Genomic DNA, 16,709 nt, shown 5'->3' on the forward strand with positions numbered 1-16,709 from the left:
GCAGATGGAGCCACGTAAATAAAAACTAGGTAAATTGGAAGAGTTTAATGACAGAATTACAATGAATCTTACCTTTGGATATCCACTGCTTATTGTATGTCATCCGGAAACTGGAATCAAATGAAAATAATAATAATAATAATAATTTAAAATCATTATATTTCAAGTTGGGATCAAGTGGATTAATGAAAGATATTTTTACCAGATATGAACACCTAATCCCTTTAATAAAGTTAAGAGAGTAGGTAAGATCGTAGAAATACCAATTTAGTATTGTTATTCTTGCTCAAGTGAACAACACCATGAGAAACAAGGGATGAATGGATCTATTGATTCTGGAATGAATAGATAAAAACCTTCTAGCCTAATAACAACATATCACAGTTTTCTTGTAGCCATTTGGCGTATGAAGTGCAGTTGGTTTTTTTATACTTCATTAATGGTCTTAATTTGAACAGTGAAGCTCATACTTGTCTTGTCTAGTAATGGAATAATAGATTACTATGGATAAACATGCCAACAAATACCATTTACATCAATGTCCAAGATCAAATCTTAACCTCGCAAGAAGATGCATGAACGTTGTACGGTGATTGGGGCAGGGTCCTTTCAAGTAGCAGAGCAACTTTCCCTTGGCCCGAAGCGGATAACAGCTTCACATAGCTTTGCATCTGGTCATTTTAAACCTAAATTCATTATGAAGCTCCCAAATAAAATGACAAGAACCTTTATAGAAGTTAGTTGCCTGTGGAGCCCTTCAAGTTATCCAGTTGCAAACAGTTCTGTCTCCAAATATCTTGCATGTCCACACCTTTATGCACCCCCCCTTTACTCCACAGCTGCTACCTATGGATGCATTTGCACAAGTTGGAAGGTCCCAGGACATAAGATAAAACATAGACAATCTTTTTCATAAGTGCCCAGTACCAACTTGGAACTTCCCTTTGAAGGGTCCCCAGTTTTGCCTTATTTAATGTCAAAGGATAAGATCATCCATTTCCAGCACAGAAACTTTGGGTGAAAACCGTGTGCAAAATCATGCTCTCTCTCCCAGCACTGTGGACAAAACCCAAAACCAACAATAAATTTCAGGCAAGTCCCACACTAGAAAGCAAAGGGTGTCAATTTCCGGGGCCCTTGTCAATGTGGGGAAAACTTGAACGTTTTCTTCCCTGTATAAATATTCTCACTCCCAATTCCAACTTTATCTGCTTTCATAAATCCCTTGCACTCTAAAAAGATGGCCACCATTGAAGAAACAACAACACTTGAGTTCATTCGCCAGCACCTTCTGGGAGACTTTGCCTCCGCTGATGCTTTTATTACTAGCCTTGATTTTGGTCTCTCTCAACTACAACCCATCATCAAACCAGAAAACCCAATTCCAGAACTAGAACATGACTCTCCCATATCCGACCCAAATAACCAAATCCCTGATATCTTCAGCTGTGACGTAAAACCTGAAGTCATGGATTTGGAGTCTCCAAGTTCAATTATTTCAGTGTATAATCCGGAACCTAAACTGTCACTGTGTGAAGAAAGGAGGCATTACAGAGGGGTCCGGAGAAGGCCATGGGGCAAGTTTGCTGCGGAGATCCGAGATCCGAGCAGGAAGGGGAGTCGGGTCTGGTTAGGTACTTTTGAAAGTGACGTGGATGCTGCCAAGGCTTATGATTGTGCAGCATTTAAAATGAGGGGTCACAAAGCAATATTGAACTTTCCACTGGAAGCCGGAGAGGCTGGCCCACCGGCCAGTACGGGCAGGAAAAGGAGAAGAGTGAACGGAATTAAGCTGCCGGAATGTGACGTCATGTCACCGGAAAGTATTGAGCTGGCTTGGGAGGTGAAGGAAGAAGAGGGTGAGCTTCATTATCTGAACCAACTTTCACCGTTAACTAGAAGACAAGTTGGATAATGACCCGACTAATGCGAATAAGGATAGGTTGTAATGTAAGGCCTATGATTAATGTCCAAATCACATCGTATATAAATGCACTATGACAAAAAGTTGTATCATATTTGGTTCCTTTGAAAGTTCATTTTGAGTTTGATTAGTAGCGATTACCAAGAGTGAAAAATCTTAAATTAGAGTTGTATTCTCTCTTTATTGTTAGAAAAAAAAAAAAGAAGAACAATTTATAATGATTTTAGGATGAAAATGTTAATGTAAGAATAAAATAATCAAATCACTCGAACATTTAATTTATTTATTGATGTATAATTTTTCCATGAATCTCTTTCTCTCAAATCTAAAAAAAAAAAACAGTTAAAATTTTGTGGAGAGGAATGTGGCACAATGCTGTTCTTGATCACTTATCTGCTGTGCTTAATGTGTTTTTGTTTTAGGGAGGATGGGAATACTGCCCAATGCCGTGATAATGAAATGAACAAATGCTAGTCCTACAAAATGATGTCATGATATGCAGGAACTTCAATGCAAATTCATTTCTAAAATTCTAGATATTTTATGGGCTGAAGTTTGCTTTTACAAAGACTTAATCAAGCTCTTAAATGGTTTTGTCCTGAACCAAAGTTTCAAATTTTTACCCTATCAAATATCTGCATGAACATGTCTAATTTCACTCATGGATGTTCATATGTTTGAAAACGAAATTAACAGTATTCTAATATAATAATACTCCAAAGATATTAGTGGTAAAAGCCCAATACTCTTTACAAAGTTTAGAAAGCAAAAACAAGTTTTCAAAGAGTTTATAGCAGTTCAAGTTTGATCTAGTGGCTGTGATCATGCGTTGAAGTTAGAAGCTAGACCATCCCGTGATAGTAGGTTCCCTGTACTAGTGTCCAAACAGAAGATTATGACCGTTTTCACCTAAGTTTTATATATATATATATATAAAAAAAAAGTTGACTTAACTGCCGAATAAATGGTAAAATATATAAAATAGATTGCCTAATTGCTATATCTTTTCAATCACAATGCAAAACTTACCTCAACCCCAAAGCTAGTTTTGACAAACGAGGGTGAAGACAAAACCAAGTCAAGCCAAAGCATTTAGCTGAAATAAAAAGCCAGCGTTGATGTGGAGAGAGAGCTTGGCCCCCATCTTCTTCATGTTGGTGCATTCTATAATTTTGTGGGGTATATACAGCCAGCCTTGCGATTCCAATCAGAAAGCGATAGAACCCAGCCACCAAGTTGCAAGCAAAAGGGGGACCCCTAATGAATCTAGTCGCCAGAGTTTTGTCCCCATATTCCGTACGCCTCAATTCCCAATCCAAGCTACAGACAACAGTGCATTAACCAGTTGTAAATGATAGACACGGGCAGGCAAGTTGCAAATGACCTTATGCCAAAGACACCACGGATATTACTGTCTGTCACACATCATCATCGTCATCCAGCTATTTTTCAGATGATGTCATAAATTTGATCGGTTTCAGTTCTCAAACTTTTTCAAAGGTTGTCAACTGGCTGTGTAGAAGATTGGGCTATCCATAATTCAGAATATGCAGTCCCCTTCTGAATTCAAATCCTCCCATGAAGCTCCAAGAATTCAGCCGACATGGAAAGCATGCAATCAACAACGATAATTAACATCGCAAGGGCCCAAACCGAGATATTTTAGAGAATAAACCATGCGATGAGAGAAGCATATCTAGTATAAGATCAATTAATAAATAGCAGATGAATCAATTAATATATTTGAAATATTCTACGTTGATAAACTTTGAAATTAAAAGAATTCTTGTTCAATATAATTTACAAACATATTGGCAATGAGTCATTATGATAGCAAATTCTTGCGATACAATACAAACCCAAATTGTGAACAACTGTGTAAGGACGGAGATAAGAGCTAAATGACAGATAAAGAGGCATGCTGCGGTTGAAGAGATTTGGGCAGAATTATTAGAAGCAATGGATGAAGCTTACAATGACTTGTTTGCATCTGAGCTTATATCCATCAAATTCTAAATAGAAGTAATCTTCATGTTGTTGATCAAGTCAATGGTGTCTTTACACACTTTCCCCCCTATTGCTTCATCACAGTTGAGGAAACTTGGTTGATTCGTGGAAGCAAGAAGTCTGGCCCACATCCTGTCTGTCAACTTCACCGTGTTTTGAGTCTCTGTAACATGCTGAAACAGGAACACCATACCACGCCATTCAAAGTTAGACATCAACTCAAACATAGTACGAAAACTTGGTAGCTACTAGGCCACAACAATAGCATTTATCTTCATATTTCTGGGTCTTGCAAATTGCCAGGTAGGAAAAGAAGTAGTTGAATTTTACTTAAGTTAGTTCATGGAAAAACCTTTTTTAACTTCAAAAAATAAATGCAATTAGAAATCAAGCACAAACCATTAAATTTCAAAATAAAGCTAAAAGCATTAACAGCTCCAAAGCTTACAGAAATTGGAATATAGGCGTGTCTGCTGTTCACAGGTCCAACTGTGAACCCCGTATACCCAGCCATGGCCCCATGCACAGCACTTTGAGCAAGAAGAGTGCAGTAAATGTTGTCTGATGCATTACTTGGAATAGCTCGTATCATGTATGTTGGATCTGGCAGGTAATAGATAAACAAATTTAGGTTTACCGCATGGAAAAAACAGAACAAGTAGTTCTCATATAGAGGACAGGAAAAAATTGCCCACTAACTTCCACACAATATAAAACACAAGCAAAGGTTCTTAAAAAGTAAAGAAGTCTCGTGTGAAGTTTGGTGTTCATGCAGGTAGATTACTTAAACCAGCTTCCTTATGACAATCCTTAAGGTACAGAAGTTTTGGTAAATGACACCAATAGAAAAACAGGTTTATACAAGGCTGACATTCATGGTTTCATGAACTGAAATTCATCTAAAACTTTCATTTCATACCCTTCCTTTCAGGCAGTACTTTTTGCTAAATGATAAGGCACCATTTAAAGTGCTAAATATAACTGAACAAACAGAAAAATCTGTGTGTGAAATGTTTAAGCGCATTGTGCTTATATATCCAGAATTCCACCTTGACAAATTGCAGATCAAAAAGATATTCTACGACTCTTAGGTGCTTGTCATCAACTGATAGCAGCACCAACCATCATATTCATAACTTTTTTGCATTATATGGCTTATGCACATCTAAGGATTTTTCTTGTGGTAAAATTAGAACACCCAAAAAAGATTGCACTAGCCACAAGGACAAGGAGGCGGGTGCCAAAGTATTTGTACTTGATGTTTTCTAGCACATCCTGAAGGGATATAACTAGATGCTGGCTAGGAGTTATTGCTTTCTAGTAGGAAAAGCAAAACATAAGAACTATAATCTGTATTGGAACTTACCGATGTATTTCATATTTATTTCCATCTTCCGCTCCTTAGTAAAATGATCCTGCAACATGAAGTTTATTGTAATATATTAAGGGGAAATGGTAAAAACAAAGGTGAGAAGAATAATAAGAAGGGTTAATTACCAAAAGCCCCTTGGTAACATAGCATCATTTACAGTTCCCTCCAAAATTTTCAAATCATACATTTCACCCATGAGATATCATGTTAATACATTCAAGACACTTCCATTGGGTATCTCACGGAGGAAAAGTGTATGTTTTCAGAACAAAAATAGACTACCCCAACAAGAAATCATTCGGCACTCCATAGAAAATTTCCAACTCAAACAAGAATGTTAGATGCAATGCATTAAGATATTCTTGTGGTTAATCACTATGATGCAACACTCTTTCTTTTTTTTTTTTGTCTGATTTTTCTAACCCATGGATCAATGCTTCTATATCTAACTTAAAACTTCAACTGCTATATATAATTATATAAAATAGAATTAAACACCAAATCCAAGAAAGGAATATCAATTACAATTGTCAGTTGCCACCCACTTCAATGCTTGTTTTCAAGGTCCAAAAACCCCCACCTTGATATTTTGAGTTAACCAGAGACCAACATCAAGGAGAAGCCTGTTTCCGGATGCATCTTTCTCATCAATTCCATGCATACTCTGAGCAACATATTCCTGCCCAGCCCCTTCTGCAACCACAATAACTATATGCCTGTTCTCTTTTAACCGCTCTTCGATAAACTCAAAGAGCCCACCTTTGCCTTCCAGGTAGAATGGGGATTCTGGAATCAAGCAGCAATCCTGTTACATGTAAAAAAGTACAACATTGTCACTCGTATCAGCAAAGCAAACATGAAAATTTTGAACAATATCTTATATTTTATTCTTTACTCAAATGAAATGAACTGAAGGGAGATTGAAATAGAGAAATACCAATTATTAATAACAAAAAAAGGCAAGAAAGTACACAGTCATCTAACATTCAGAGGGATTTATCATAAGAAGTTGGTTGCATACAAAAATGGGACCAAGTCCTTACCACATCTCGACTTGCCAATGTTGCAAACATAGCAATGAAACCTGCATGATTAATAGTTAAGAAATATGAAAGCCACACCACACACACACACACACACACACATTATATGTATTACCTAAATGAATAATAAATAGATGTAATGAAAATCACCTATACCATATAGGTTCTACAATGTTCAAGACACTAACCACTGTATCTGCCCATGAGTTTGACAATTCCAATGCCATTTTCCACACTTTCCACCTCAACGTGTGCAGCATCAATGGCCCTCTGAGCTTCTTCAACAGCGGTATCGAAACCAAATGATTTGTCGATCACCTGAAACCAGGCACAAAAATAATTCCTCATTCCAAACAGAAGATTGCCACCTCCAAAGTTGTATATGAAAGAGATGTGCAGGAGGCGACAAAGACGAAGATTGGAGCAGTCCTTGAAGTGCTGAGTGCTTGTGGTAGGAGGTGATGGATAAATTTTAAGAACAAGGTAGAAAAAGTGTAATGACGGAGCAAGGTTGAGAATAAGATGGAAATGGTTGAGTAAAAGAGATAGTTATCTAGGAAGAACTTAAAGAGAGTTTGAGAGAGTCCCTTAGATAGAGAGTTCATTGAATTTCTCCTCTCCTTAATGAATTGACAAGCCTTCTATGTATAGATCAAGTAGGAGTGGTTACTCAGAAGAGTACTTAGTGGCCATCATGGTAGGAACACATTCATGATGGGAAGAACAGTTCATTATGGGAAGACTACGCCCATTATGGGAAGAACACCTTCATCATGAGAATAACACATTAATCTTCTACATATATTGGATGATGGGTGGATAATTTCGATCTAATAACATAGTGGAGCTCAATGACATTTCACAATGTGTCACATGTGTCTTGAGAAGAAGGAAAAGGGGGAAACACTTATACTTCAAGGAAAGGTCAAAAGGACTCCTCAAATACCTCCATATCTGAGGCACCAAGTCAAGCTCTCCAGAACATCCCAAAGGTGAAACTAACCCATGAACCCTACCACTTGTTCCGGGTTACTTTCACTGTTGTCAAAGTGATAACTTCGTTCTAGTTGTTCTCATTGCTTATGTATAGCATTATGCTTACTATAAAATAACTCTTAGAGAAGTAATAAGTTAGTAGCCAAAGCAAACATCTACAAGCATTAAATATACTCCATCATGGTCAAATTTTTGCAAATAAAGAGCTTGTGAATGAACATAGAGAATATAATAGAGAGAAACAGATGAAAGATGAACGACATTAGCAGTCGACACTTATAATAAGAGGTCCTCTCTTTAGCTAAAACTTTTAGATGCTTTACACTCCATCCCGACCTTCAGATACCCAGAATGCATCTTCATTTGTGTTCACCCAAGAATACTACCATCTTTGAATGGAAGTCTTTAAAATGTAAAAAGTCATTTGAGATAGGACCTCTTAAATCCAAATGATAGGTGCATAGATAATAGTTCAAAAATCCTAAAAGTAAAACATAATTTAGTTCTTTTTATCATACCCAACAATTACTAAAACAAAGCTGCAAAAGGGCTTAGAGACTTTTGAAGCACAAACAAACTCTAAAGCCTTGAAACCATTACAAGCACACACGCATGTATGTATGTATATATATATAATTGCTTTGTTTCCCACAACACTTGAAATCAGTATGGTATTATCTTTTACGGCTTGGAAGAGGGTCCTCCATACTAATGAATAGCATTTTAAGGTGACTCCATCACTCACTAGACAATGCAACAAGAAACTGCACTTCTTTTCTTCCAATATATTTTGAGTAAAAGTTTCCCAAACATTTCTAGATGTTAATAAATTTGGTGATGGCAGACAATGCAACAAGAAATTGCACTTCTTTTCTTCCAATATTTTTTGAGTGACAGTTTCTCAAACATTTCTAGACATTAATAAATGTGGTGATGGCTACTATAAAATAACCATTTTAAATCTTTCAACAATTATAATGTGGTTGAACTTACTGCAATATCATTATCAATGGTCTTGGGGATGCCAGCAACTGCTACTTGAAGACCACGTTTCTCAACTTCCTTGAAGAAAATATGCCCGTAAGAAACCGAGAAAGAAAGAAATAAAAAAAAAAAATTCTAAAAGTTGCCTGACGGATACACCTAAGTAATAGGAATGGTCTTGTATTCAAAGCAGTGATTACCTCATAAATCCGAGCTGCTCCTCGCTGGGTACCATCTCCTCCAATAATATAAACCTGAAATCCATAGAGGAATCAATCTTTGTACACTTTCTTTTCCACAGAAAGATACCATCACAAGCTACCCACTAGCAAAAGACCTTAATGTTATGGACAAGAAAGCAACTGTTTACCTGATTGATTCCCCTGTCCTGGATGTTATCAACAATCTTGTGGGTATCATGACCTCCTCGTGAAGTGCGAAGAAAAGTACCACCACGTTTGTGGATATCATTCACAACTTTAGGTGTTAACGGCAGGGTGTTTTTAGAGTAAAAGCCTCTATATCCTCCCTAGAAGTTTCAATAGTACCATGATGAAACAAAGTTGCAAACAACTAAACATTAATACAAGCAATAAAGAATGTAAGCTAAGACTAATAGAAGCAAAAAAAAAATAATTAAAAAGAAGAAGAATTATTGCAAAGCAAACTGTAATATGTACTCAGGAATATAGAGAACAAGAAGCTTTTCTTTAAACTCTTTTGGAAACCACAGTCCCATTAATTATGAGAGTCAATCATAGGGAACCACGCGAAAGAAATTCAAATAAAAAAATCATGTACTGAAAGCAGATGAACTAGTCAATGGTTCTTCCAGTTGCCAAGGAGCCAGTCTTTATGGCCTGTATCAGCCAATAACATGCCACATGCAGAAGCCCTGCTAGCAATAGCATGAATATTTTCTTGGAACATAGTAATAAACAATAACTCAGACTGATAGTTGCCACATTGTTTATTACAAATCTGCACCTTGTTACATGTCAAATGAAATTGAAATTCCTGGCTAAGAAACGAGAAAGTCTGACTCAAAATCAATAATTAAAATATCAATCTGCAAACTATAACCCCTAAGGAATATAATAATTCAAATGGAGATATATTATATCCATAGAAAACCATATTGTCTTCCTTGTTGAAAACTGAAAAATGGTTAATAGGATTCTGGATTTTAGAAACTAGGCTCATTTGCAAATTTTAAAAATGAAAATAGGAAAGATGAACAGAAGATATATTTGAAGAATAAGAGAAAACCACTTCAGCAAAGGAAATGTAATATTAAATGAACTCACCTGAATGCCAAGTATATCATCAACACCATACATATAGTTCAAGCCACAAACTATCTCCCGAATGACTGTATTGATCCCTGGGCATAAACCCCCACAAGTTACTATGCAAGCACGCACTTCCTCTGATTTGAAATAGACCTACAACCAAAAATGCATTAAATAGATTAGCGATCCCATGTCAAGAGGACATATGATGGTGTCTCCATAAGAAAATATACCTTTTCTCGTGGCCCTGCACGCCGGAAATGTACTCCTCGGGGACTATCCTTATGAACAACAATCTAAACAAGACAAATGCAATTAACTAAGAAGGGAAGCAAATAAGCCATTACCCCAGTGATAATTTTACCATTGTGGGGTCAGAATCAGATAGGATAAAATTTATCAGTACAATTGGGGCTGTGTTCTTCTTCTTTTTTCTTTTATTGTTACTTACCTTCTGAGCAACCACATCTTCTGGACGGACAAAAGTTTGCCTGGCAAGACAGAAGATTAAAGAATAATGACCATGGAATAGAAACTTATTGACCACAATGAAGATACTTGGTATTATAAAGAGAACTTCACCAAAAATAAATGAACTTACTTGACAATAGCATATGCTTGGCTCTGCTGTAAAGGATTCGGGTATGACTGAAAGAAAAAACAAAAAGATAAATTTTATAAAAGAAAAGAATTACAAAACCAAGAATTTGAACAAATTGAAGCAGTGTTAGAACCTAAAAACCAAATGAAAAATCATAACATGGTTATCAACAATTTGGGCAACAGAATAAATTGTAAGTTTAGATGGAAGTGAAGACAAGTGATATCGTGAGAAGTATACTACAGTTCTCTTTTTCTGATAACTAATTGAAGAAGGGAAATCAAAAGAAAAGCAGCAAAGTAAGATTTTAGGTGAACTATCTCCTGTAATGTACTTTTTAAATATCTAAAAAAGTGATTTTACAAAGAAATGGCTTAACATATTGACACTTTTTTTATTTAAATACTTTCCAAGTTCTTAAATTCAAGGTTTAAAAGTGGCTCAATTGTTTCATAACCATAACTTCATCTCATTTTTACTTCCGATCACTTAAATCCAATTACATTTAATTTATTTTTTATAATTAGATATAATCTATCCAAAGAAGCAGGGAAGGGCCTGCTACAAAGCCAATTATATTTTTTAATTGGGCTCTTTATTTTGCCCCCTATTTTCTCTTCACTTCTTTTCTCTACTATATCACCACAAATAATTGGACTCCAAAACTCCAAATCATTAAGAGAATACTTTTGTCTACACCACTCCAACTGAAACAATTCCAAACTACGAAGCATTAATTAAAGTCACGCGAGCCCAAAAAAAAATCAAATAGAAGCTTAAAATGCAGTGATTACCGGCAAATCAGGGAGGAAATTAGTCAAGTGAGGGACGTCATCAAGGGCAAACCCGTCATCCACCGTCTGATCCGAAAGCTGAGCTCTGATTGGCAGGGTTTGGCGGGAAACCAACGGCTTTTTGAGGGAGGAGTTTCGGGACTTGAAATTCAAGTAATGGACACATGGAGATCGCGGCAACTTATGTGATTGACTGGAGAGGAATGTTGAAGGAGGAGATGCTTTGGAGAGAGGAGAGGGAATCGATAAATCCATCGAACAAATTTTGAAAGACTGTAAACAAACACTAGTATTTACAGTGAGTGTCTTAGCGCGAGTTTAACAGTTACGATATGTTTAGGACAAAAAGTAGGAAATGGGGGAGGGGTTGTCGTACGGGACTCAAAGTTCGTTACATTGACTAGCTCCCTCATAGGTAGTTCAATTAGGAATGGTCAACATTTTGACTCTTTTTTTTTTTTCTCTTTTTATCAACAGCTCAACATGACATGTGAAAAAGTTTTAAATCCATGATACTCTTTTTAATTTTTGCTTGTTTTTCTAATATTTTCTTTCTTTCTTTCTCTTGCTTTTTCTTACATAAAAATCATAGTGGTTTTTTTTTCTTTTTCCCTATGATTTTCCTTTTTTATTTACTAAGAGCTAACCTATTCAATGCACGACTTACAAAATAATTTATGATAAAATAAAAAAATTAATTTAATCTAATAATTTTGAATCCTTATCATATTCAATTTCAGTGGCTTTGAATATGAATACTTACGGCCAAAAAAGAAAAAAATGAATAATGATTATCTATAGCATTTAAATTTATAAAGTAATAAACCAGTGGAAATTCTTTCTTTTTTATCATAATGATTTAAATAATAATAATAACAATACTAAATTAAGAGTTTTGCAAAATTTTATGTCTACTTGGTTCCATTCAAAGTTTTTAAGTCTATTATTAGCCAAGGCTTATCATTACATCAAAAAATTATTAAGTAGGCGCTTCCGAGTTCCATGTGAAATGTAAATTGCAAAAATAATTTCTTTACAGCACATAACACAAAAAAGAAGTAAACGCAAGCATATACTGTTGGAATATATCGCTGAACGTGCACATGTATACAACATATAATGATTAATGAATGCACAAAATTTCTTCATGACTGCTGGAATTATAATCACAGTTGTCATAGCCATGCTTGCTGAGAACCAACGAAAGTGGTGATCCATTCAACTGCAACCAATGGGATTTCAAGCACTCACTTAACAGCCCAGGAATAGGGGATCTGATCTCACTAGCAACATAATCTTCACTCACCTAAGAGAATGTCGTATCCCAGTTGCATATAGTTTGTATTTCTAAGACCACAGGTTTTCAAGTGAGAAAATGGTCGATCATATGTTGGATGACATCTGCTCCTTCTATATGCAAAACTTCATCTTTAACCTGCAAAAAGTGCATAGTGGGTACTTGCTCCTTCTAAGAAATAAAAATTTTTCTCAACTACAGAATTGATCTCATAAATGGTGTCCAAACTTTTTTTAGCTCCAAATAGAGAGAGAGAGAGAGAGAGACCTGTATGACACTATGAGCAGCAAATCTCTGTCTACTGCTGTGAAAACTGACATCTACTTTTTCCCATGATACTCGGGATAGGCCCCTCACCAGTTCCCCTGCACAACATCATCCAATTAATGGAGTTGTAAAATTTGGAAACCATTAAAAGAAAGTAATATAAAGTAATAGGGGAAAAAAGCAGGCAAGTAAGTACCATTACTCATGGACAATTCATTACGAAGAGAATAAAACCATTTAGATGCAATGGCAATTAAATTCATTGGAATAAAGCAAGGACTTCGAAAATAATCAGGAAGAAGAAAGAGAAATACGAAACATAGAGAATAAAAGATGCAAAAAAAAGGCTGAAGGCAACCAACTCAAACAAACTAAACTTTAGCAAAAATGCAGTTTCTTCTCAAGTGATAAATTAAGGTTGTATACCTTCTAGCTTGTCAGATGAGCCGTCATCCTCTGTTGAAATATTTTCATACCGATCAGCATCACAGGCCTTGCAGTGTTCTTCATACACAATATGTGGATATGTTTCATTTAGAGACTCCTCCCACTAATAACAAGACAGATGTTTGGTCTTCAACTTCTAACCAAAAGAGTTAAAAACATGAAGTCAAGTGAAAAAAGTTCATAAAGATGATAATACCTTTGGCAGTTCACTATCCCGTCTTATTGATGATGTTCTCCAGCCCACAATGTCTTTACAATATTTCATTAACAAAAACAAATAAAATCAAATTTAACACAAAGATGAAAGTTGGAACTAAAAAGAGTTAAACAGATCATGGAAAAAGGATACGGTCATAGCCCACATTGGAATACAGCACCCGACGTTTGAATATACGCAATGCAGACCTGCATAGATGAATTTACTACCATTTTAGTCGTTTACCAATCCAGACCTTCAAATAAGACATCTCAGGTAACATTACACAGAAAGCAATTTACACAAAGGTGAAACTTGCATACATGAAATAAAACTCATCATGATCTTCCAGCATCCACTTAAGCAGTGGAGGCTTTCCTTCATCATCATCAGTAAGAAAAAGATGCCGGCCTGTTCTCCTAAATATCCAATGAATAACACAACTTGCAGCTTTCTCAAAAGCAGTTACACCAAAAAGAAATGGTACCTGGAAACAAACATTTTACAGAGACAATAAGTAAAGATATTCCAATAATGGCTAATCTCCTTGACATACCAACACTGATGAGAAATAATATATCACATACTCAAGCAAAATAAGTCATAACAAAACAAAAGTATTTTGTTTTACAATCAAAACAACATATGCTAAAATCAACAAACTACTGCAGTAAACACGAACCCATCAGCTAAAATAACAACCTTTTAGAAGCAGTAAGTTAGAGAATACACTCTGTAATCACCACATATAATGTTGGAATGAACTCCTAGGACATAGTGATACTTTTGTGTGCACAAGCACAGGCACACAAGAGAGAGAGAGAGTAATGTGTCTTGGCTATTACATGCATATACATTTGTTAATACAGAAAAGCTACCTGCTTATTGCCCCTTGAACCAAGATGAGGAGTTGCAACAGTGATGAAGTTCATAGCCTCCAAGCCACCAATTGTACCCCTTGGTTCCTCTTTGCACCCATTACCAGACATATCCTCTTTATCTTCTTCTTTAGGTGGTCTATAGAGTCTCCCAATTGCATATCTAGCAACCAGTCCTCCAACAGAATGGGCAACAAAGGAAATCTTGCGTAAATTTGGCTTTTCTTGAATAACATCAAGGACCTAGCATTCAAACATTTTTGTCAATAACAAATCAGAATATGCAATTGATGCTCTCATATTAAAAGTAATAAATTTCTTTGGTTCTGACAACTTAAATAGGGTCATTATCAAATATGTGCTAACCTCCTTTGTCAGTCGTTCACCCATTACATCCACACCATCTAAAGTCAGCTTAGACATATTCCGTTCGCTGCCTGCATAACATGTTAATCAACCAAGGAAATTCGAGCAGAAATACTCCTGCCGGAAACTTAAACATCAACATTTCTGATCTCAAAAACTTCGATACATAGCTTACTAAAAAATTAAAAAGAATGTTTAGAAGAGTGGTTTAGCCCAATGCAGAAAACCAAATTAATGGTTTTTGATAACACTATGAATGCTGCTACTACCATCATCCCCTACAATCTAAAGACGATATGAACAAGTATCGAACATACAAAAGCAGAAACAAGCACAAGCAAAACAGGAAAGCCTTATTCTCCTAAAAATGGTACCTAAAAATATGCTACTACTTACAATGGACAAATACTTTATCGGGCAGCCTTTTAACAAATTGCTCAGCTCCGAACTTCCAATCTGAAGAACTGCACAATCAGCCATACAACAACGGCCAAATTTCAGGAGAATTTTTAATAATATTAATAATTATAATAAAAGTCCCAAGAAGAAACTAACACGATTGATCACGAGAGAATTTAAAAAATTCCATGTGAATTGGAAATATGATGCAATGATCGTGCTACAACAGAACAAAGCTATTGGGGCTATAAGCAAAAGTCAAACCTAACAATTTTTCGGTTCAAATCCAGCATTTTTTGAGTTAATCCCAAAATCACGAAAACAAAATTTAATCACTTCAAATTAAACCGATTACAATTAAACCAAGCAGAAAATATGTGTATAATTAGGACACAAAAAACACCTAATTAATAATAACACAAAGCTAAGCAATAACTAGACTAAATCAAGCATCCAAAATCCAGTCTAAAAGAACAAACATGATTAAATTAAATATCTCAAAATTCTAACAAAAAGATTTTCTTTTTTAAAGGACCTGCCGAGAATTCCGTGGAGCATGATAACAAGATGATCAGCTGATAAAGAATCAGAATCTTTACAACTCCAAACATCGCGACTCCCATTCACCGACTCCGACGAGCAAACTCCGTTGGTTACGTCGGCGCTTTCCATCCTTAATTAGTTAATTACTTCCAAGTTTTAATTATATTCTCCCACTGCCGTTCAACGTCACCTAACAAAAACAAGAAAAACATGCATTTGGATTTCGAATCGAAAGCAAACGAAAAAATGTTTTGAAGATGATTGAAGATTCTCGAGAAAAAAAATTAGGGAGAGAGAAAGCGCGAGAAAACATCAGATGAAAGGTGTGAGAGTTGGTTGGAGCTGAGAAAAGAAAAAGAAATTTGTATAATAAAAAGAGGGAGGAGAAAAGAAAAACATGAAAGCCAAGGAAACTAAGGAGGGGTAGACGTGGCAAGCGGGAATGGTGGCCCTACCGATTAGAAATTTTTTAAATTAAGAAATGAAAATTTAGGTTATTACTGTCACCTATCGTACCACCACGGTGCCACCGTAATAATATTTTGCTGTTTCACGTGGGATAGAATAAAATGCAAAACCTTAAACGGAAAGGAAAAGAAAAACGATTTTTGCCGTTATTTGTAACCGACCATTCGACCAATTAAACCTAAACGGAAGGAAGCCTAACAAGACATAAAATCTTAAGCGCGTCCCTGCACTCGCTTTCGGGTGCATAGAAGGTGATCTGGAAAAAAGTTAATATTACTCGCTAACAGATAAAAAATATTTTTTAAAAAAATTTTAAATTATTTCGAGTACTACATGAATAAACTTTTTATTTAATTAAAATGTAAAAAATTACTACTCATAATAATAAAAATTTCTGTTAATTTTAAATAAATAAGTTTTATTAAGGTTTTTTTTATTTTAATTTTTTATCTCTTTTTTAAAATTTATTTTATTATTATATTGAATCAAATTTTAGACTTTTATTTTAAATTAAATAAATTTTATAATTAATAATTAAATAACTATTATTAATTAAAATATTATTTATTATTTTATATGTTTAAGTGTAATAATAGATGACCATAAAGTATAATAACATGATAACGTGATAATTTTACTTTATACTTCAAATGTTACGTGATATAAAAAATGATTAATAATAATTATTTAATTTAAAATAAAAATATAAAAATAAAGTAATAATTTAAAAACTTTTTAAAAGATTATACCAAATACAAAAATATTCTTTTATTGACATACCAAAACAAGCTGGGTGCAAGAAGTAAGCCTTCATGTGAACACTAAATTTGGACCT

General features: G+C 35.1%; 3 protein-coding genes across 4 annotated transcripts; 1 reads left to right on the plus strand and 2 right to left on the minus strand.

Moving 5' to 3' along the window:
• Positions 545-2,064, plus strand: LOC18605291 (ethylene-responsive transcription factor ERF107). The gene has a single exon (XM_007038215.2). The coding sequence runs from the start codon at positions 1,241-1,243 to the stop codon at positions 1,913-1,915; it is 675 nt and encodes a 224-aa protein (XP_007038277.2). The 5' UTR covers positions 545-1,240; the 3' UTR covers positions 1,916-2,064.
• Positions 3,651-11,403, minus strand: LOC18605293 (ATP-dependent 6-phosphofructokinase 4, chloroplastic). The gene is made up of 14 exons (XM_018117904.1): positions 11,014-11,403; positions 10,220-10,266; positions 10,070-10,109; positions 9,852-9,914; positions 9,634-9,771; positions 8,697-8,855; positions 8,527-8,580; positions 8,336-8,404; positions 6,535-6,664; positions 6,347-6,387; positions 5,884-6,108; positions 5,298-5,346; positions 4,380-4,534; positions 3,651-4,104 (listed from the first exon to the last, which is right to left on the minus strand). Exons 1-14 carry the CDS (start codon positions 11,266-11,268, stop codon positions 3,937-3,939), a joined length of 1,593 nt encoding a protein of 530 aa, XP_017973393.1. The 5' UTR covers positions 11,269-11,403; the 3' UTR covers positions 3,651-3,936.
• LOC18605294 (putative lipase YOR059C) lies at positions 12,012-15,773 on the minus strand. Of its 2 annotated transcripts, XR_001927306.1 has the most exons (11): positions 15,399-15,773; positions 14,861-14,928; positions 14,465-14,535; positions 14,099-14,341; positions 13,544-13,707; positions 13,374-13,429; positions 13,221-13,273; positions 13,004-13,127; positions 12,578-12,675; positions 12,320-12,448; positions 12,012-12,235 (listed from the first exon to the last, which is right to left on the minus strand). XR_001927306.1 is itself a non-coding variant. In XM_018118584.1 (10 exons), exons 1-10 carry the CDS (start codon positions 15,533-15,535, stop codon positions 12,377-12,379), a joined length of 1,086 nt encoding a protein of 361 aa, XP_017974073.1. In that variant the 5' UTR covers positions 15,536-15,773; the 3' UTR covers positions 12,012-12,376. The 2 variants fall into 2 exon arrangements, 1 of the variants encoding a protein (XP_017974073.1); XM_018118584.1 differs by having other exon boundaries at positions 12,012-12,448.

This window comes from Theobroma cacao, chromosome 3 (assembly GCF_000208745.1).
Source record: "Theobroma cacao cultivar B97-61/B2 chromosome 3, Criollo_cocoa_genome_V2, whole genome shotgun sequence".
Classification (NCBI taxonomy): Eukaryota; Viridiplantae; Streptophyta; class Magnoliopsida; order Malvales; family Malvaceae; genus Theobroma; species Theobroma cacao.